This window comes from Oratosquilla oratoria, chromosome 8, assembly GCF_046742065.1.
Source record: "Oratosquilla oratoria isolate Oo_2021 chromosome 8, ASM4674206v1, whole genome shotgun sequence".
NCBI lineage: Eukaryota > Metazoa > Arthropoda > Malacostraca > Stomatopoda > Squillidae > Oratosquilla > Oratosquilla oratoria.
The window spans coordinates 15,878,978-15,901,938 of record NC_134784.1 but is presented as its reverse complement, the minus strand read 5'-3'; the positions used below and the strand labels follow the sequence as shown (position 1 = coordinate 15,901,938).

The 22,961-nt window shown below is 39.0% G+C and overlaps 1 protein-coding gene across 1 annotated transcript; it reads left to right on the top strand.

Moving 5' to 3' along the window:
• The first annotated feature begins 16,727 nt into the window (after positions 1-16,727).
• Positions 16,728-19,612, top strand: LOC143027591 (uncharacterized). Its single transcript, XM_076188928.1, has one exon. It carries the CDS (start codon positions 16,865-16,867, stop codon positions 17,978-17,980), a length of 1,116 nt encoding a protein of 371 aa, XP_076045043.1. The 5' UTR covers positions 16,728-16,864; the 3' UTR covers positions 17,981-19,612.
• The last annotated feature ends 3,349 nt before the right edge of the window (positions 19,613-22,961 follow it).

Genomic DNA, 22,961 nt, shown 5'->3' with positions numbered 1-22,961 from the left:
AAAGGGAGATAAATCGTCTATATGCAACTACAGGCCAATCAGTCTGAAATCAGTTATAGGTAAAAAGCTTGAATTAATAGTAGTTAATGGACTCAGAGATCACATCGAGACATAATCTGATTCGAGACTCTCAGCATATAAGGCGTCAGATAACAATGATAGTTACGATGTTATTTACCTTGACTTTAGCAAAGCTTTCGACAAGGTGCCCCACCAGAGACTACTAAAAATCAAAGCCCATAGCATAGGAGGAAAAGTGTAAGAATGGATTAGAGCTTGGATCAATGACAGAAAACAGTGGGTCACCATAAACAGGGCAAGTATATTTGGCATTGCATTAATATACATGAAGTGCAGATAATGAAAAGAACACATAGTTCGAAATAACAATTACAATTGCCGAGGATAACACAAAAAAGCATGTAAGCTTATTTCCATTGTGGTCCAAATGAGGTAGTGTTTCTAGTGGAATTCTCCAGGGCTCAATTTTGGGTCCCTTATTGTTCATTACCTACATAAACGACTTGGACAATGGGATCAATATTAATGTTAGTAAGTTTGCGGACGACACTAAAATAGGACGCCTAATTAGGTCAGGAGATGACGCCGATATTCTGCAGGATTATCTTAATAAATTCTTCACATGGTCGGTGAAATGGCAAATGTCCAATGTCTCAAAGTGCAGCGTGTTAAACGTAGGGCTACACAACCCCAAAAATAGACAACACATTTTTAGAGAAGTGAGTGTGGGAGTTTTAGTGAGTCCAGGAAATAGTGCATTAGCGCCAGGAATATAGCTAACAGAGCATTAGGTTTCATTGCTAGGACGTTACAAACAGAAGTGCAGAGGTAATTATCAAACTCTAGCGTTAGTTAAACCTATCCTTGACTATGCAGTACAATTTTGGCCTCTGTCTTATAGAATGGACATCAATTCACTAGAATTAGCACAGGAGAATGACCAAAATGATAAACGAGCTCAAAAATTTACCTTACGAAGGAAGGCTTAGGCACCTTAACTTCACTTTCTGGAAAGACGCAGAGTGCGGGATAATCTAACAGATCATGTGTTCAAGTGGATCAGACACAAGGATGACTCAAACAAGGTCATCATATTAAGACAACAGGGCAGGGCTCGCAGTTAAAGATTTAAACTGGACAATTTTAGATGTGGGAAGGAAATAGGAAAGAAGTGCTTTATTAACATGGTGGTCAACGAATGCAATAGACTTAGTAACAATGGAATGAGCGCTAAAATTATCGGTTGTTTTAAGAAACTGACAACTTTATGGATGGGAATGACAGGTGGTAATAGACATGGAACTGCCTAGTGTAGGCCTTATGGCCTCTTGCAGTCTCCTTCACTCTTATGTCCTTATGTTCTCTCCACATCTTACTCCAAGAAATTTTGCCGTGTTTTGCAAGGCCAGGCAGCGTAGAGTGGCCTGAGTCAGCAGAGCAAAGTGCTCGCATGTTTTTTGTTTTGTTTTTTGAGACCGATATAGCGCATCAGTGACAGCGGAATAACTCGAGCTTAAATTCAACACTCATCCTCACTTGTGTGATGTGTACTTGATTTTACCGCTTTGGCTTGCTCGACAAAATTGCGCTAAATGTACATAAACAAGCAAGTTTATAAATGGAACTGGGGAAAAAAGCATTGTGAACATTGGCTTCTATCATGGCCCTGCAAAGAAACGTGTAAGGCATATTTTGGGACCACAGATCAGTAGTAATCCTCGGCGAGTTGAAGGGATAACACGAGCAAGTAAGTGTAGAAGTCAATCGAAGCTCGATCACCCGACGCCTACACGGCAGCAATCGCAGAAAATATCGAATCCCAGGGGCGAAGAAAATGAATACCGTGATATACAGCACGATAAAGTATCGGTAGCATCCTAATAGTTCAACTTATCATAGTACTGTCCATATTACGAACAAAGGTATATGGAAACGAATATGTTTCATTCACCTAAGAGGATGAACCTGTATCCCCTTTGTACACGGAATACAGGCAACTCACCGGACATTCGCTTACTGGACAATTGCTCACCAGACAAGTGAGAAATAGGATGCTTGCTCTCCAATATCCCCCACCACCAAATTGAACTTTACACATCACATCAATATTGCGATTTTCTGACAATATGAACTGTGTTGTTGAACAACTACATTAAAACAACTCTTGCTCACCAACATTATTCCCAAAAAATAAAAAATACAGAACTTAACACATCACACCAATATTGCACATAGTGTTGGCGTAGTTAGTAGTCCCCCAAGGATGTATTTTGTCCCTCAAGTGCAGCAAGGAGAATTCAAGGTCAGAATATATATATTATCATTATTATTAACGAGGTGTTCGGGGAGGAGGGGGTGGGGGCTGTTGGATACAAGGATCGTGCCGCGTCATCTGTTTTAGTTGGTGTGCACTCAAGCGCAGATTCGAACCCAGAGCAGTGTCGTCGCGGAATTCCCCCTCGAGAAGAATAAAGAGAACGAGTGAGTCATGGGATATAGGTCTCTTGTTGTTTATGAAGACGTACTTATTCATGAGGACGTGCTTATTCATGAAGACGTGTTATTTATGAGGACATGTTATTTATGAGATGACGTATTTATTCATGAGGACGTGCTATTCATGAAGACATGTTATTTATAAGGACGTGTTATTTATAAGGACGTGTTATTTATGAGGACGTGTTTATTTATGAGGTGCTTATTTATGAGGACGTGCTTATTTATGAGGACGTATTAAGATGTGTTATTGATGAGGACATGTTTACTCATGAGGTGGTTATTTATGAGGTCTCATTTATGAGCACATGCTTATTTATGAGGACGTGCTTATCTATGAGGATGTGCTTATCTATGAGGAGGAGCTTATTCATGATGACATGTTTATTTAGGAGGACGTGCATATTTATGAGGTGCTTATTTATGAGGAAGCGTTACTTATGAGGACGTGTTATTTATGGGGACGTCTTTGTTTATGAGGTAAATATCTATAAAGACGTGTTACTTATAAGGACGTGTTTATTATGAGGACGTGTTATTTATGAGGTGCTTAATTATGAGGACGTATTTATTCATGAAGTGCTTAATTATGAGGACGTGTTATTTATGAGATGCTATTTATGAGGACATGTTATTTATGAGGTGTTAAGAAGACGTACTTATTTATTAGGACGCGTTATCTATGAGGTGCTATTTATGAGGACGTGTTATTTATGAGGTGTTAAGAAGTGCTTATTTATGATGACGTGTTATTTATGATGTGATATTTATGATGACGTGTTATTTATGGTGTTTATTTATGAGGACGTGTTATTTATGAGGACGTATTATTTACTAGGACGTGCTTATATATGAGGAAGTGCTTATTTATGAGGACGTGCTTATCTATGAGGACGTGCTTATCTATAAGGACGTGCTTATCTATGAGGACGTCTTATTTACTAGGACGAGCTTATTTATGAGGTTCTAATTTTGAGGACGTGTTATTTATGAGGACGTGATTATTTATGAGGACGTGTTATTTACTAGGACGTGTTTATCTATGATGAAGTGCTGATGAGGACGTGTCATTACAAAGGATTACAAAGGCGGAGCATGCCGACATGAGACCTTTTGCTCCATAACTAGGTCGGATGCGGAAAAAATTATAATAATGATAAATAAATAAATATATAAATAAATAAATAAATAAAATTCATAATAATATAAATAACGATGAAATAAATAAACACATAGGTATAGTTAAATAATTTACGGAGCTATTTATAAAGACGTGTTATTTATGAGGACGTGCTCATTTATGAGGACGTGCCTATTTATGAGGTATTATGAGAACGTGTTATTTATGCGGAAGTGTTACTTATGAGGAAGTGTTGTTTATGAGGACGTGCTTATTTATGAGGACGTGCTTATTCATGAAGACGTGTCATTTATGAGGACGTGCTTATTTGTGCGGACATATTGATTATGAGGCCAAACACGGAGTGTCAATACCATGTTGATCGAACACAAAGCTTCAATCAGATGCGCACTGAACAACTCGGCTGTATTTTATCCTCAGCAATTACAAACACTGGATCGACTGGAATAAGGCCAAGCTAGCAATCAAATTCAGTTGTTGTTTAAGGAGGAAGATAATTGAATGTGCCCTCATCAAAGAACAACCTCATCTATGTTCTAAAAGGAAAATTGTCCCCGGACATATCACGCTTAGCGGTCGATTTCTTGTCAACATTCATCTTCCTCCATGAACCATTAGTCAAGTCAGTCACCTCTATCTCCCTGCACTACTTATAATATGTGTGTGCGTGTGTGTGTGTGTGTGTGTGTGTATTCACTTCACTTCACTTGGTCTTTTGGATCACGTGTTTGACTCGTGATCGACAGCTATTTTCCCTCCTGGAAGAGAGCTCAGAGCTCGTAGGTCCGATCTATGGGTAATGCTATGACCTTGCACACACACACACCCCCAACTCCCCGCCCACGAGAGTTGGAGTAACACCCCTCAGCGCTGCGATACTGATATATTATTTCAGCCCCGGGCGAGGATCGAACCCGGACCTCCGTAGTGGCAGGCCAGAGTTCTAACCACAGCGTGTGTGTGTGTGTGTGTGTGTGTGTGTGTGTGTGTGTGTGTGTGTGTGTGTGTGTGTGTGTGAGAGAGAGAGTGAGAGTGTGTGCGTGTGAGAGCGTGTGAGTGTGTGTGTGTGAGTGAGTGTGTGTGTGTGAGTGTGTGTGTGTGTATTTACCTAGTTGTATCTTACGGGAAGGGGAGCTATGCTCGTGGTGCATCTTTGTATCTCGCAGTATCTAGTTTGCTCTTAAATTCGTGTATAGTTTTTTCCACACACTATTGTTTTATCCAGTATGTTCCAGATATCCACCACTCTGTGTGGAAAACTTTTTTTTCAGATCTCTTCTACAACTATCCTTTTTGAGTTTCTTTTCATGTCCTCTTGTATTTCTCTTATCCCAATTTAGTAAGTCTTTTCTATCAAGGACTTCCGTGCCTTTCATGATTCTGTAGATGGTCAGCAGGTGGCTTCTTTTTCTTCTTTGTTCCAAAGTCGGTAATTTCAATTTAGCCAGTCTCTCCTCATATGCCAGGTTTGAAAGTGTTGGGACCATTTTCGTGACTGCTCTCTGGACTCTTTAAATTTTCTTTATATTCTTTTTGGTACTGGGTGACCATAGTGTCGGAGCATACTCCAGTCTAGGCCTTATTAGTGTGACTAGTATTTCTTTAAACAATTTATTCGTCTAAATAGGTGAAAGCCACATTTATTGATCTTAGCAAGTTATAAGATTCTCCGACAATTTTGTTTATCTGTTTATTTGGGGACATGTCATTTGAGATAATTACTCCCAGGTCTATTTCAGATCCCACTTTCTTTACTTCCTTTGTTCCAATTTTATATTGTCCTGATATTTTTTTTATTCTACTTTTTCCGAACTCCATTATGCTACACTTCTTAATGCTGAAGTCTACTTCCCACTTCTGACTATTTCCAAACCTTGTTCAGGTCTCCCTGTAGTGATTCACAATCCGTTTCAGTATTCACTTTCCTCAGCAATTTGACATCATCTGCAAAGAAACTCGTGTAACATTCCACATTTTCATCCATGTCATTCACATAAATAGCAAACATTATTGGAGCCAATACCAATCCCTGTGGAATTCCACTAATCACCTCCTCCCAAGTTGAATACTTTTCTCTGAGCACTACTCTCATTTTTCTGCCATGCAAGAAATTCTACATCCAGTTTAGTAATTTCCTTTATATCCCTATGGTTTTTTTTTCTTTCTTTTTTATGGTACTTTGTTGAAGGCCTTTTGTAAGTCTAGGAAAGCACAATCAGCCCATCCATCCCTTTCTTCTATTATATCTATTAGTCTTGAGTAGAAACAGATCTTCCTTGTCTGAATCCAAATTGTCTCGGGTTTATTATTGTTTTCTTTCAGGTGTTTTATCCATCTATTCTTGATCATTTTTTCACGGATTTTGGCTACAGTGCTTGTAAGGGAGACCGGTCTGTAATTTTTTGGTTCTTTGTTTCCTCTTTTATATATCGGTACAATATTTAAAAAATTTCCCAGTCCTTTGGTATGTTTCCTTCTTTGAGTGAACAATTTGTTATGTTATATATTTTGTCCATTAATTCTTCTTTACATTCTTTTAGTATCCATTTTGCACTTCAGTCTGGGCCGTGTGATTTCCTGACATTAAGGTTCGTTAATTTATCCATTCTTTTCTTTTTGTGTTTTTGTTATTTCCCTCATTGGGGGGAGAGGATATCGCACTTCACTTCCTTCGTCCCAATGCTGCATTTTTTTCTGGTGAAAACCGACTTGAAGTGATTGTTCATGACTAGCCATTTCTAAATATTCTGTATATTCTATATTTCCGAGGCATGGTTTCACCATTTCCTGTTTATCTTTAAGTTTACCATATATCTATAAAATAGTTTGGGTTGATCTTTAAAAATTTTTATTATGTCTTTTTCGTAGTTTATTTTTTTCCTCTCTGCGTACTTTTACACATTAATTTCTATGATTGATATATATTTGACACTTTCCATTTTTTTTTTTTTTTTTATAATTTTTTCCATCTTTTCCACCCTTTATCTCTTCTATATTTCTCCTCAATGCATCTTCTATTGAACCAGCACCTAATGTACACCTTTTCCTGTTTCTCTCTTGGTACGTATTCATTCACTCCTTCATTATAAATTTTCATCAAAATCATCCATTTTTCTTCCACCTGTGTCTCTTCATTGTAGAATTTTCCCAATTTGCATTTTGAAAGAATTTCTTAAATTTCCCAAAGTCCGTTTTATTGTACAATCTTCCTTTTCTGTATTTCTCATCTCTCTCCATATATATTTCTTCCTTTAGTTCAACTTCTATTAGTATGTGGTCACTCTTTCCAAATGGTGTCTTGTATTCGATTTTATCTACAATTTCAGGTTCTGTTGTAAATATCAAATCCAGTCTCAACGGTTCTTCATTACTTCTATATCTGTGATCCTCTTCAGCAGATGTGATTACAGAGTGGAGAAAAGCATGTATATCTATACAAAAGTAGCGAGGTGAACTTGAAGGGACGGGGACTCAGGTCACGTGTCTGGCGCTACGTGGACATTGGTGGATTTATATATGGATATTTCTACTTTCACCTATTCATCTCCGAAAGTGGGTCATTAGTATAATTTTACCACTGTGCTACGACATTACTTTGTTGTTTTCTATATCTGGTATTTTCTTTTACCCATTGTGTCATTGTATGTTCTATAGTCATGTCAAGTAATACATTTCCCCATAGATCCTCTCCGCCTTTCACTGTCATCTCTTCCCAACAGATTTCCTTGCAGTTAAAATCTCCCATAAGTACCAGGTTACCTCCATCCTTCAGCATCTCGTTTAATGAATGCCTTGTATCTTCTAACATTTTTTAATGCTCGCCCTCTTTCCAAGAGCCCGTTTTTGGATGCACATAAGAACCACAAACTTTCTACTTTTCATGTCGCTGTCTTCAACTTTTATCATGATCATTTCCACACTGTTTTTACCCTCTGTAACCTTCGTCACATTTAAGTTTTTCTTGGCCAAAAACATGATTCCTCCACCCTGTTTCTCGTTTCTGTTTTTAATCCAATAATTATATAACCCATGTCCAACACTAGTGGTAGCGGACCCCTTAATTTCGTCTCCACAATTCCCATTATGTCATAAGAACATAAAAATGAAGGAGACTGCATGAGACCATAAGGCCTACACTAGGCAGTCCCTGAGATCAATCCGTCTATGTTATCATAGGCCACTTTTATTTATTTATTTATTTTTTCTTTCTCCATCTCGTTTTCTGTTCCTTTCGTTTCGCTTACACTGGTGTACCATTTTCTCAGCCTCATGTCTAAGACTCCAATAGAACTCCTTGCTTTCGGTCTCCGTTCTCTTTGCGTTTCCTTTTTTTCACCTCTTATTGTCTTCTCTCTTTATCTTTCCTCAACATTCATTTCTCTTTTTGTCCATATATTGTTGTAATGTTTACTCTTTGCTAACTTACCTGATTGTGAGTGTGTGTGTGTGCGTGTGTGTGTGTGTGTATTTACCTAGTTGTATTTACCTAGTTGTATATTACGGGAAGGGGAGCTATGCTCGTGGGGTCCCGTCTTCATATCTCATTTTATCTAAACTATTTTTAAATTCATGTATTGTTTTTGCACACACCACTTTCTCATCTAACTTGTTCCAACTGTCTATTACTCTGTGAGGAAAGCTGTTCTTTTTCAAATCTCTTCTATAGCTGTCTTTTTTTATTTTCTTTCCGTGTCCTCTTGTATTTCTGTCATCCCATTTTATCAGATTCTCTCTATCAGTAATTTCTATGCCTTTCATGATTCTGTAAATAGCTATCAAATCTCCTCTCTCTCTTCTTTGCTCTAGTGTCTGTAGTTTAAGTTTTTGTAGTCTCTCTTCATATGATAGTTTTGAGAGTGTTGGTGCCAGTTTTGTGATTGCTCTTTGTATTCTTTCAAGTTTTTTTTATACATTTTTTTGTACTTGGTGACCATATCGTTGCTGCATATTCCAATCTTGGTCTTATCAGGGTGATTAGGATTTTCCTCACCATTTCTTCATCCAGGTATGTAAATGCAACTTTGATTGTTCTTATTAAATTATAAGTTTCTCCAAAAATCTTATTTATATGTTTCTCAGGTGACATATTATTCATAACAATGACTCCCAGGTCCTTCTCATTTTCTACTTTTTTTATTCCTTCTTCTCCCAAATTATATGATCCTGCTATTCTGTTTTTGCTTTTTCCAAATTCCATTATACTACACTTTTTTGTATTGAACTCCATCTCCCACTTCCTACTCCATTCTTGTACTTTATTTAGATCTCTCTGTAGTGATTCACAATCTTCTTCAGTTTTCACTCTTTTCAGTAGTTTTGCATCATCTGCAAAGAAGCTCATATAGCTTTCAATTCCTTCATCCATATCATTAATATATATAGCAAACATTATTGGGGCCAGAACTGTTCCCTGCGGGACACCGCTTATTACTTCATTCCATTTTGAGTGCTGATCTCTTATCACTACTCTCATTTTTCTTTCTTGCAAAAAGTCTTCCATCCAATTTAGCAATTTACCTTGTATTCCTCCTTCATATTCTAATTTCTTAAGCAACTTCTTATGTGGTACTTTGTCAAAAGCTTTTTTTAGGTCTAGAAATGCACAATCAGCCCATCCATCTCTTTCTTGTATTATATCTATTAGCCTTGAATAGAAACATATTAAATTGGTGACGCATGATCGTCCTTGTCTGAATCCAAATTGCCTTGGATTTAGTACGTTGTTTTTTTCCAAGTATTTTACCCATCTACTTTTGATAATTCTTTCACAAATTTTTGCTATTGTACTTGTTAGAGAGACTGGTCTATAGTTGGTAGGTTCTTCTTTATTTCCTCCTTTATATATAGGTACTATATTTGCTTTTTTCCAATCTTCTGGAACTTTTCCTTCTTTTAAGGAACTGCTTATTATGCTATGTATTTTGTCTGCCAGTTCATTCCTGCATTCTTTCAGAATCCAGTTTGCTATTTCATCTGGCCCATGCGATTTTCTGACATCAAAATTACCCAAGTGTGTCAATATTTCATTCTTTGTTACTTCTATTTCTTCCATAGGGGGGACTTTTTCTTTCCACTCAATCTCTTCAGGTTGTATATTTTCCCTTGTAAACACTGATTTAAAATGTTTGTTCATAATTTCTGCCATTTCCATTTCCTCAGTGTATTCAACTCCTCCTTGTCTTAATTTCTCCAAGTCTTGTTTGTTTTTCAGTTTATTGTTTACAAATCTGTAAAATAGTTTTGGTTGATCTTTACACTTTACTATAACAACTTTTTAATATTATCTTTTTTTCTATCTGCACTTTTGTACATATTCATTTCTATAACCAGTATATATTTTCCATTTTTCAGGTCTTCTGTCTTTTTTTCCATCTGGTCCAGGCTTTGTCTCTTTTGTCTTTTAACTCCCTACAACTTTTGTTGTACCAGCATTTTACATATTCTTTTTCTTGTTTTTGTCTTGGGACATACTTTTCCACTCCTTTTTTGTAAATTTTTGTCAAAATATTCCATTTCTCTTCCACTGATGTTTCTTCTTTGTATATTTCTTCCCAGTTTTCTTGTTGGAAGAATTCTCTTATTTTATCAAAGTTTGTTTTTTCATACATCATTCTTCCTCTTCTATATTGTTCATTTCTTTTCATATATTTTTCTTCATTAAGTTCCAGTTCAATCAATATGTGGTCACTTTTACCTATTGGTGTTTTATATTCAATCTTGTCCACTATTCTAGGTTCAGATGTAATTATTAAGTCTAGCCTCGATGGTTCTTCTTCATTTCTATACCTAGTGTTCTCTTGTATCCATTGTGTCATTGAATGGTCAGTAATCATCTCAAGTAGAGCATTTCCCCATGAGTCATCACCACTCTTTACTGTCATTTCTTCCCAGCAGATTTCTTTGCAATTAAAGTCGCCCATCATAACTATTCTTCCTCCGTCTTCCATTATTTTAGTTAATGCTATCTTTGTGTCCTCTAACATACTTTTATATTCACTCTCCTCCCATGAGGCTGTTTTCGGAGGCACATAATTGATCACAAACTTTCTGCTCTTCTTATCTCTGTCTTCCACTTCTATCATAATCATCTCTACTGTATTCTTTCCATATATGACACCTTTCACGTTTATATCCTTCTTAGTCAGGAACATAACTCCACCCCCTTGCTTTTTCTCTCTGTTTCTAATCCAATAATTGTATGCATCATGTCCTACACTGTTGGGTGGTAGTGGGCCTTTTAATTTTGTTTCTACAATTCCCATTATGTCCGGTTCTTTTTCTTTCAAATAATCATTCAGCTCATTCAATCCTGTTATTAATCCATCTATATTTGTGTAAGACACTCTTAGTTTTCTGCCACTTCCATTGTGTTCTCTGTTTCCCTTATGTTTTTCTTTTGTATGTCGAACTTCCTTAGTTTCATGTTCACTACTCTCCAATAGAATCTCTCTTTCTCTGACTCCGTTCTGTTCTCGTTTTTTGCCTTAGCTTCCAGTCTTTTCTGCTTTTCTTCCTCTCTTTCCTCTTTATTCATTTCTCTTTTTATCCATATCTTTTTGTATTGTTCACTTGTTGCTAGTTTCCCTGTTTTGGATAAGATATTCTCTGCCGTTGTTTGTGACTTGAATTTAATCTTAATTGGTCTGGTCTTGTCTGTGCTATACTTTCCGAGTCTAAATTTCTCTTCGATTTGTTTCATAATTCCTGGTTCATCTTCCTGAACTGATTCTAGTAATTGGCTTACTTTTTCATTTTCCTCTTTGATTCTTGTGGTTCTATCTGTGTTGTGTTTCTCTTCCATTCCTAATATAATTATACATTTCTTCTTGTCTGCTAAATCCCTTACTATATTCTCCTTTTGTCTCATCACTTTAATAACTGAGTCTTCAGTATGTTCTTTCAATTGCTGTTTGACTATGTCAGTGAATGAAACCTTATTTCCTTCTTGGGTTTTCTTCCAATTTTTACTTTCTTTAGCTATCGTTTCTCTGTTTTCTTTACTATTCTTCTTCAATTCCTCATTCTCCACCTTTACCTCTCTTAACTGTCTTTTTAGGTCTTCTATTTCATCAGTTAAGTTTTTATTCGCCTTTTCCAGTTCTTCCAATCTTTCAACCCTTTGTAAAATGGTGTTCATATGACCTAACCTACTCTCCAAGTCCTCGATCACCTTATCGACCTTCTCTTCTAGTCTTGTCAGTCGGGGGGGGGGGGTTTGTGTCCCCCCCACCCTCTTTAAATCCCTTGAAAATATTCTCATCACTTTCTGCTATATTGCTCCTATCTATACCTCTAATCTTCACATTCCTATTAGACATGTCATCATCCAGCTCGTCTTGGGGTCGTTTGTCTACCTTTCGGCGGCCCGTCAGGGCCATTTCCTCCACCTCCTCATTACCTTCCATTTCCCCAGCAATCCCTCCCCCTCTCCTCTTTCCTCACCTTCCCACTACCCCACGAGCAATTTCCCCCCACCCTGCAAATACAAAAAGGCACTTCTCTTTGCGTTGGGATCCACAATCTTCACTTTTCTTCAGAACGTTCTTCAAGCCGTCCGTTCGTTGAAAGTGTGTGTGTGTGTGTGTGTGTGTGTGTGTGTGAGAGAGAGAGAGAGAGAGAGAGAGAGAGAGAGAGAGAGAGAGAGAGAGAGAGAGAGAGAGAGAGAGAGAAGGGGGGAGGGTATAGGTGGGAGTGTGTGTGTGTGTGTAAGCAAAGTAAAAGTAAAGTAAGTTTATTGCCGTTATCTACAGATACAAACATATAGAGACATAATAATAACACAGAGCATGGCACGGTCTGTCGAGTCGTAACTCCTAAGAATATGAAAACACTGCTAAATAACGTGTGTGTGTGTGTGTGTGTGTGTGTGTGTGTGTGTGTGTGTGTGTGTGTGTGTGTGTGTGTGTGTGTGTGTGTGTGTGTGTGTGTGTATTTGTGTGTGAGTTTGTGTGTGTGCCAGGGCAGAGGGTGGTTGGGGGGTTTCCTTGAGTATCCCCTATGTCACTGTTTCCCAACCCTAGGGTCGCGACCCCAAGTGGGGTCACCAAGTGTGTTTCCTGGGGAAACAAAGGCATTTTTTTCTTCAAAATAATACAATAAAAGTCAATGATGTTAACTTTGTCTTTTATAACCTTAAATTACCTTTCTTACACACATACTATACTTGTCCCCTACTTTTTAGAGTCAACAGCTAGTCATATGTATTAACACATATACAAATAGATTTGTGGGATCGCTGTCATATCATGAGGATCATATTGGGGCCGCCTGGAAAAAAAAAATTGGGAAATACTGCCCTATGTCATGTTGGCCACAGTTTCCGACACCCAATAGGTTACTCGAAGTCCTCTTTCCGATTAAAAGAAAAATGAAAGTTCAACCCGCCTGAGACCTACGGGGGTCTCCCCCCCCCTCGGATTAAAAAAAAACCTTGCTGTTATGGTGTTGTACTGTAGAGTTCGCCTGCTACGTGTTCCCCGAATAACATCGCAGGACTTTAAGCTGGTACCCGTTACCTTGAGCAAGAAGGAAGGTGTGTGGGGGGGTTGGGGTTTGGGGGGTCTGGGGGTTGGTTGGTTACAACACCGGCCACGTATGATCTCCGAACTTTGACCCTACAGCAGTGATTCCCAAACTATCTTAAATGACGTCCCTCTCCTTTTTTTCTTTTTCTTTTTAACCATTACTAACCCTATACATATGTAACCAACCACATGATATCTCACATGCATGACACGTGATCCACAGACCAACAGGGTGATGGCTGTCATCACGAGTCCAGCACGTGATCCAAATTATAGACATCTTCGACATCCACTGAGGGTTCCGACTGAAATCGCATGATGATTGTTTTGGCGGGCGCGAGGAGGACCGGACCTCTTCCAAGGAATTCGTGGAAATGCCCGGCGGCACGAGACACCTTCCGGTAGAGAAGAGGAGGAGGAGAAGGAGGAGAGGGTTAAGCTTTAAGAGCTCAATAACATCATCAATTATCATCATTATCGTTATTATCATTACTGTTATTATTGTTGTTATCATATTTAGTATTATTTAACTAAGAATGGGAGTCTGAGCAAATGTGACTAGAGGAGTGAAGCGAGAGGCACAACAGTAGTAATCGCCCCCCCCCTTCCCCCCTGCTCCTGTCTTGGCATGACGTCATTGATGACGTCAGACTTTACGTCAAAGTAACTCGATAGACACAAGGGAATTACGTCAGCTCATCCTGTTTTCCTTTTTACTGTTATTATTCTTATTCTAGGAGTTCTTTTTTTGTGTCGGCACGCACGTGTGGGGCACAACTGCAGTGTTCTGGGAGATCGTTGCGTCAGGTTTTCGAAAGACTTGCAACTCAGTCAAGACCCATCAAGAAAGTGCTTCGTAAGTGCTTCGTCAGAGGGCGTTTGCAGAAATGTTTATAGTGGGGTGGCAATACTAGATATTGCACATGTATTATTAATGGGATATGGGTTGTATCAAGATACACACTTCAAATTGGCCGCATAGGCATATACTTACATTATCTACACGAGTTACAAATTTGCTTTCACCAAATTCACAAAGTGCCAAAATTAATTAATCCACTTATTAATCAAAGCGCCCAAAGAAAATTTACCCTTTCCCCCTATGAAACGATGACTTTAATGACCATGTAATTCTTTATCAAGTATAGTATCAGTACGTACTTACATTGCATACTCACAATAGAAAATCAATCATACACTATCCTACAACTTAAAAAAATTAACGAAATTATACGTGAGGATCGGCAGTTTCAAACTCCGCACTCTGGATTTTTAGGGGGGCAACTGCCCCCCTCCAAACCCCCATTGGTGACGTCATCTATAAATTTTATTCTCGCTGGTGCCACACGATTTTATTAAACACCTAAAAAGTGAAAAAGGCCAAAAAGGAAGAGGCTTAAATATTAGGTAATCGAACATAGGGGTCATATTAGATGCGCACAAGACAGCTTGGCTGTATTTCACCATGTCAGTCAAGACAGCTTGGCTGTATTTCACCATGTCAGTCAAGACAGCTTGGCTGTATTTCACCATGTCAGTCAAGACAGCTTGGCTGTATTTCACCATGTCAGTCAAGACAGCTTGGCTGTATTTCACCATGTCAGTCAATCACAACCACCGGACTGACTTGGGTAAGGCCAAATTAGTACTCAATTCTAGCTGTGGTTTAAAGAGGAAGTTCATTGAACCAGCCTCTATCGAAGAACTATCTAATTTGAATATTTCAAAAGGACAATGATCCCCAGACATAATTTCTCGTTTGCTGTTTAGATTTCTTGTCAACGTTTATCTTCCTCCTGACCCCACACACAACCCATTCAGGTCACTCTTGTCTCTATCTTTCCCCCTCTTTCTCTATAATGTACTATGGAACAAATCGCTAGTAACAGCGATGGAACTCAAACAACCAGGCCCAACCGTCGCGAAGCTTTGAACTCACTTACTCTTTACCTATGCATATATATGTAGGCTTACTGACAAAGCTTAATAAGGCGGCCGTCCAGATAATGAATAGGGAGAAAAAAGAAGGGAACTGTGACAAGAAGTTCCCAAATCATCTCCAGCACTTGGCAAATACCAACAGGAAACGGGACTAAATCAGGAAAATAGGTGACATGAGGAAAAACATAAAGGAAAATAACAAGAAAAATGTCATAAATAGCAGTGTTTCTCAACCTCTCAAGCTTTGTGGAACCCTTACATCGACTTGTATATTCAAGGAATCCCTTGATACAGGATCAGATAGGACAGTCATTTTACATTCGTATGTAATGATTGTTAATGAAATATTTTCTTTTCACACGATTTAGTGTTTATTATCAAATTGTTTTCATTGTACAAACATGATGCAAAAACAAAGGAAAAGAAACCCATGTATATTTACGAAATGGAAACTCAAGTAAACTTCAGATTAACTGTAACATGTTGAATTCCCTGTCCTGCGTCCCCTCGGTAGGTTTCTGCGGCCCCTTAGGGGTCCGCGGACCCCTAAGGGAGAAACATTGATATATGATATTCCATGCAACGGGTGCTATACAATAAATGTAGGAAAAAAAGGCCACGGTATAGAGAAAAGAATACTAGAATAAAGCCGATATAAGACACCATAGAACAAGTAAACTTTCACACTGGAATAATGCATCGATAATAAAGAAAAGCATGAGGAAAAATGTGAGAAAAGAACTAGAGGCAACACATACGTGCATGGGTGTCTGCAGGATTTTTTATAGGGAGGAAGCAAGAATAATTTTTTCTTTTTTTAGGGGGGACAAATTGAAAAATATTATACATATATGGTTAATGGTATAGGGTTATATCAAGATACTTCAAATTGGCCGCATAGCCATATATCAACATTATCTATACGAGTTACATTTTGACTTTCATCAATCATACACTGATATTCTATAACTTAATATTTTAATGAAATTATACTAGTACGTGACGACCGGTAAAGTTTCAAATACACCCTGGATTTCTAGGGGGCGGGTCTTGCCCTTCCTCCCCCTCCGGACACCGTGCATACATGTGTCACTAAAGTCGTCAACTACAGAGAGAGGTTTGTCTGGTGGGCTGATATTCAGCAATAACACGGAAGCGTGAAGGGAGGTTAGCCGTGGTCAACAACTGAAGTGAAAACAATTCAAGGAACGCGTCGGTGACATAAGAACATAAGAATGGAAGACTGCAAGAGACTACACCAGACAGTTCCATGTCCTTTACCGCCTGTCATCCCTATCACTACAGGAAACTCGAAGCTATGTAAACACAACTGCACAACTTATTCCTTCTGTATGTATACATACGTACACACACATGCACGAAAAAAACTTCGACAAAATTCCTGTAACTCTCCTTGTGAGTCAGTGGGAGGGAGGGAGGGAGGGGTGTGGGGGAAGCCAAAATTAGCCAACCTAAGGCCCTTCCGTTGAATCCTGCCGCCCTCCTCCTCCTCCCTCCCTCCCCCAGTCAGGCGCCACCTGACCAGCAGAACATCCTCGGGGACGTGGAGGTGGCCGGCCTCTGATGTTATATAATGACGTCCTGTTCCTCACTTCCATTTGGATTGCAACCTTGACAGACATAGGGCGTTGCCAGTGGCCTTCGACAAGAAGCAAGCAGCGCGAGGCAACACCGGTGTCAGTGTTTTTGTTTGCGTATCCGTGGACGACTCCAATTGAAGATGAGAAGCGTTCTGGCGTCGGGCCTTGTAGTGACAGTGGCTGTACTCCTCTGCAGTTGCCTGCCTACGCCTACCGAGGGGCTGTTCTTCCCTGGCGAGGCTACTCATCGAAGGCCCGCTAACCGAAGACCACCACCCACCGTGGCGGAGATCGACAAAACCCATCCCGTCAGTTTCGTGAATGAGAATCGACCTTCGGAAGGATCACATCGGCGTCGACTTCAGCGACCCAGCGGTGTCAGGCAGCCACACGGCGTCGGCACCATTATATTCCCGACCTCCACGTCTGAGAGGGACCCGCCGCCTGCTGGTCGGGGTGCCCCGCTGTCCGACGAGAACAGGCAGGACCCGAGGTCGACACCAAAGGACTTTTTACTCAGTGTGTTAGGCGGCAACCCCACTGACTGCGACCTCACCGCCGGCTACATCCCCGTGGACGGAGAGTGCGAGCGGATCTTGGCTCGGTCCAACTGCGCCGACGGCGAGTGGCTCGTGTACACATCAGGACGCAAGTTCCAGTGCCAGAAACGCCCGTGCCCCTGGGAGCACGTCCTCTTCCGCGGCCAGTGCGTCAACGTCAGCCGCTTCGACGTCTGTCCCCCAGGACACACGCTCTACGTGGATTTGTCCGGGGAAGCCTCATGTGACTGCCAGCACGGGTACGTCTACGGACCCGCGAGCGGAGAGTGCTACGCCCAATACACGCAGGGCCCCTGCAGCCGTGGCCATCACGTGGTGATTGATGCTAAGGCTGACAGCGTGAGCTGCATTCCCAATAAATGTGGTACGGATGGCTGGTTATACCACGAACCTTCGAACAGGTGTTACCTCAAGCTATACGATGGGTTCTGTGACCAGGAAGCCCTCAGGTTCAACGAGACCCATCAGACTGTGTCCTGCGAAGATGTCCTGCCCTTCAACATATTCATTGTGCCGCGGTTGAACGAGTGCCCACCGGGGTCCTTACGGGACTATTCGCAGAAGTGCCGCCGGGCCTACCTCCCACGCATTCCCGTCACCTCAACGTTTCCCAAAGCTAAAATCGGGTCATGTCCTCCAGGTTACACACGTGACCCACAGGGCACGTGCAAAAAAGTCTTCAATCTCTTTGCGTGATCAGTAAGAACGGGTTAAGGACTTATCACGCTGGGCTGTTTTTCCTCCGACTGTTAGAGCAGATTTGCAGCTGGAGGAAAATATTTTTCCTTTCAGGATATCAAATGATATTCTATGTATTTTTTTTTATCGAGAAAACAAAATAGTTTGCTATAGTGATATTACGGTTCCAACGATTAATCGAAGGTTGGAGGAAAATGGTTCAGTTTGATAACCCTTAGTTCAGAAACTGATGCGCCAATTGTGACAGACCATCAAAATGATACCTGAAAAAAGTAGGGCTGATGTATCGAACCACCTTGGTGGGAATATCCTAACTGTGATATTAAGATTAGAAAAAGCATTATTCATTTTATCTTACCATTCTAAGGTCCAAATGTGAAAGTCTTACCTTGTATATCCTTAGAGTTAAGTGAAAATGGACAATGACTCTAAAGATTGCCACATTCTTTTTCTTTTAGGTACACGATTATTTTCATGTTACCATTTCCACTTATGCGTTCCAAAGAATATAAGGTATATCGAACGATCTTAGTACGTATGTTATTGTGTTTAGAACTGCGGTTACTTACTATGCCAGAAACATGGGAGTAATTACAGTAATTTATTCAGACTTTTTTTAAGGAGGTGAGGGTTGTACAGGGTGTCTTTAAAGTCTGGACACACAGGAAATATTGATATTTATCGAAATAAACACCATACGAGGACGGAACGTTTATTGGTATGACGTGTTGCTTCTTTCAGTTTTTTTTTTCAACCGAAACGTCGCAGCAATAAAGTCTCCGTCCCCACACGATGTTTATCTCGATAGAATTGTCGGCAACTGCCAGTTTCACACATAAATGTTTATAACTAAATGTGTAATAGTCTCTTCATTCTCTCTTTGACTTCACTCAGGGGTTTGATAAAGGTGGTGTACATACCTACCTACCCCTACATACATAAATACATACACCAAGGGCTTTTCCCCCTTGCAAGTGAGATAGCCAAGGTCAAAAGGTATAATTCCATTCCCACCCATTTCATCACCACCTTCTCCACTCCCATTCACCACCCCTCCCTCCCTCCCTCTTTTCTTGGCTCCTCCTGGATGACGGGTCATCCCTGCATCTCGCCCATTACCCTGGGTCATAAAGAATGCAGCAAGAGACAGCACATCCACAGCAAGACCACTTCATTTAATTGGCGACCCCCCCGCCCTCTGTCCGTCCCCCTCGTGCAGAAAAAGAGAAGACGGGGAGAAATCCCTTCGGGCTGCGTCAAAATGTCATTCACACATAAACACTCCCTAAATGAGGTGCATTCAATGAAAATTGAAGATACGAGACACCTAAGAGAACGCCTATGCGTCCAGATTTTGGGACACTTTGTACAACAGTATATTATCTGAATTCTAGATGAAGTCAGGCGATGTTTTCTGTGTCATTAGCTACTAACTTACACTAAGATGAACAAGTAATTATATTATTTTTCCAGTGGTCATGAAACTAAATGTATCATTAATATCTTGTACAACCTTGAACAAATATTCGTGTCATCAGTTACTAGTGCTGTACTTAAACTCTAATATGGACAGGTAAACCTTTCTATTTTTCCAGTGATTATGAAATAAAATATATATATCTTGTACAATCTTGCATACCTTTACCATCCTTTACGTTTACATCGGATCTTGGCCCATGAAGTCTACAGAAAATTTCTCACAAAGTCAGGGGAAAAAGAAGAGACGTTGTTCCCAGCCATAGGAACACAAGAATAGGGGAGACTGCAAGATACCATAAGGCATATACTAAGCAGTTCCACCTATCATGCCTATCCATAAGGTTATTTTTACAAAGGCGGAGCATGCCGACAGGAGACCTTTTGATCCATATCTAGGTCGGATGCGAAAAAAAAAATCATATTAATAATAAAATAATAAATAAAAACTATGATAATGTAAATAACAAATAAAATACATAAATAAATGCATAGGTATACTTAAATAATAAACAAACAGGTAAATAGTAAATAATAATAAATTGACATATAACTAATAATAAATGAAAATCAGACAGAAAATGATAAAACAAAAACAAATAATATAAGATAAATTATAATCATTACAGCATCTTACTTAGGTATTTATCTAAATGATTCTTAAAGCTTCGAACTGAACTACATTGCACTACCTGTGCAGGAAGTTTATTCCATTCATTAACTACACGGTTGGCAAAGTTGTTTCTACCTACTTCCAAATTGAATCTATTTCCGGACAGTTTGAGACCATTGTTTCTTGTCTGATTCCCATTCAATATAAAATTTTTGTCACTTTTGATGTCAATTCCCTTTAGAATTTTAAAGACCTGTATCAAGTCACCTCTGAGTCTACGTTTTTTTTTTTATGGAAAACAGATTCATATGTTTTAGTCGATTTTCGTATGATTTATTTTTGATATTTGGAATCAGTTTTGTGGCTCGCCGTTGTACTTTTTCCAGTCTGTCAATGTCTTTAATGAGATTCGGTGACCATACGGAAACAGCATATTCCAAATGTGGACGAACTAACGATTTATATAGCTTGTTAATGAGTGATGGACTTTTGAAATAAAAAGATCGCGCAATCAATCCCAGAATCTTATTTGCTTTCTCAGAGGCTGAAATACACTGCTTGGATGATTTGAGGTCGTTACTGATAATTACGCCGAGATCTTTTTCACTATCCACTTTTGTTAACGAATTTCCAAATAACTTGTAATCGTACTTACTGTTATTTTTACCTATGTGCATTACCTTGCATTTACTTGTGTTAAATTTCATTAGCCACTTTTCAGACCATTGCTGTAATTTATCTAAATATTCTTGAATATCTAATTGGTTTGAGTGATCATTTGCCACTCCGCACAGTTTTGTAGCATCAGCAAATTTGGAAACAGTAGATTTTAGTCCATGGTCTATATCATTTATATATACTATGAATAGAAGTGGCCCAAGAACGGAACCCTGAGGAACTCCACTTGCAACACTTTTCCATCCAGAAGTTTTTCCATTTAAAACAACTCTCTGTTTTCGACCATTCAACCAATTACTAGTCCAATCTAATAGGCTACCACTTATTCCATGCAAAGCTAATTTAGTAAGTAGTCTTTCGTGTGGTATGGTATCAAAAGCTTTTGCAAAGTCTAGATATACTAAATCTATATTGTTTCTTTTGTCATAATTCGAGATAACTGTGTTGTAGAATTCGAGTAAGTTAGTCACGCAAGAACGTTTCCGTCTGAAACCATGCTGGCTATCATTTATCAAACGGTTACTTTCTAAATGATGTTCGATAGCATCTCTGATGATAGTTTCCATTATTTTTCCTACGATTGAAGTCAAACTTATAGGCCTATAGTTATTTGGTTTATTTTTGTCACCTTTTTTAAATATGGGAGTAACGTTAGCTAGCTTTTATTCTCTTGGGACATCTCCGGAAATGATGGATTTCGTGAAAATAATTTCTAATAAAAAACAATCTCATTTTTCATTTCCTTTAAGATTCTTGGATCCCAACCGTCAGGCCCTGGTGTTTTATTAACTTTGAGTTTTTCTATACACCTTTCAATTTTTTCTTTTGTTATATTTACCGTAGTGAGTAAGTCTTCTCTTAAAGCAATGCATTATTTCAGCGCTCACTACATGGTTACTAAGTTTATTTCATTCGTTAACCATCCTTCAGTGCCCCACAAATCAGAAATATCCCTGCTCCCAAAAACGAACACACTCCTGTCAACAGACACCTACCCACCCCCAACGAGAATCACCCGCCCACCTACCTCAAAGATAAACGCCCTCCCACCCTTTCCAAAAGACAAAACTCACACATCACAGGAAAGGACCTCGGACCACAGCAATCTGCATCCCCACCCCCTTCCGTCAACCTTCACCGACATACAATCCATACCAACAGTTACAAAATACTAAGCAACACTTCGCCCAATTCTATAGTGGAACTGCCTATGACTTAACACATACTAGTAGAACCAACCGTATTAGCCGATGTACAGGACGCACCTCTATTTACAAAGGATTACAAAGGCGGAGCATGCCGACAGGAGACCTTTTGGTCCATAACTAAGTCGGATGCGAAAAAATATAATAATGAAAAATAAAAATAAATAATGATAAATGAAAATTATAATAATATAAATAATAACAAATAAAATAAATCAATGCATAGGTATAGTCAAATAATAAACAAACAGGTAAATAGTAAATCATAATAAATTGACATAAATAATATTAAATGAAAATCAAGCAAACAATAAATAGACAAATAATAACAAACAAATAAACAAACAGTATGAAATAAGTAACAGTCATTACAGCATCTTGCTTGGATGTTTATCTAAATGAATCAAGCTTCGAACTGAACTACATTCCACTGCCTCTGCAGGAAGTTTATTCCATTCATTAACTACACGGTTGGCGAAGCTATTTCTACCCATTTCTAAATTAAATCTATTTCCTGACACTTTGAGACCTTTATTTCTTGTCGGATTCTCATTCAGTGTAAAGATGTTGTCATTTTTTATGTCAATCTCCTTTAGAATCTTAAAGACCTGTATCAAGTCACCTCTCAGTCTAGGTTTTTTTAGGGAAAAGAGATTCATATGTTTTAGTCGACTTTCGTATGATTTATTTTTGGTATTTGGAATCAGTTTTGTGGCTCGCCGTTGTACTTTTTCCAATATGCCAATGTCTTTAATGAGATTCGGTGACCATACGGAAACAGCATATTCTAAATGTGGATGAACTGACGATTTATATATTTTACAAGGATATTTTGCGGAAATATTATGTGTCATCACACATTTATTGAAATATATTTCAGAGTTGTTCTGTAGGGAAAATGTACGATTCTATGCATGAAATACAATATTGTGATAGACGCAGGGCATTTTTGTTTAAGACTTAAAAAGCGCATCTTATACGCGGCAAATACAGTGCTTCTCCCACA

What these genes read in the sequence shown, in the direction of transcription:
- LOC143027591 (XM_076188928.1), top strand. Translation starts at nt 16,865, where the DNA reads ATGAGAAGCGTTCTGGCGTCGGGCCTTGTAGTGACAGTGGCTGTACTC.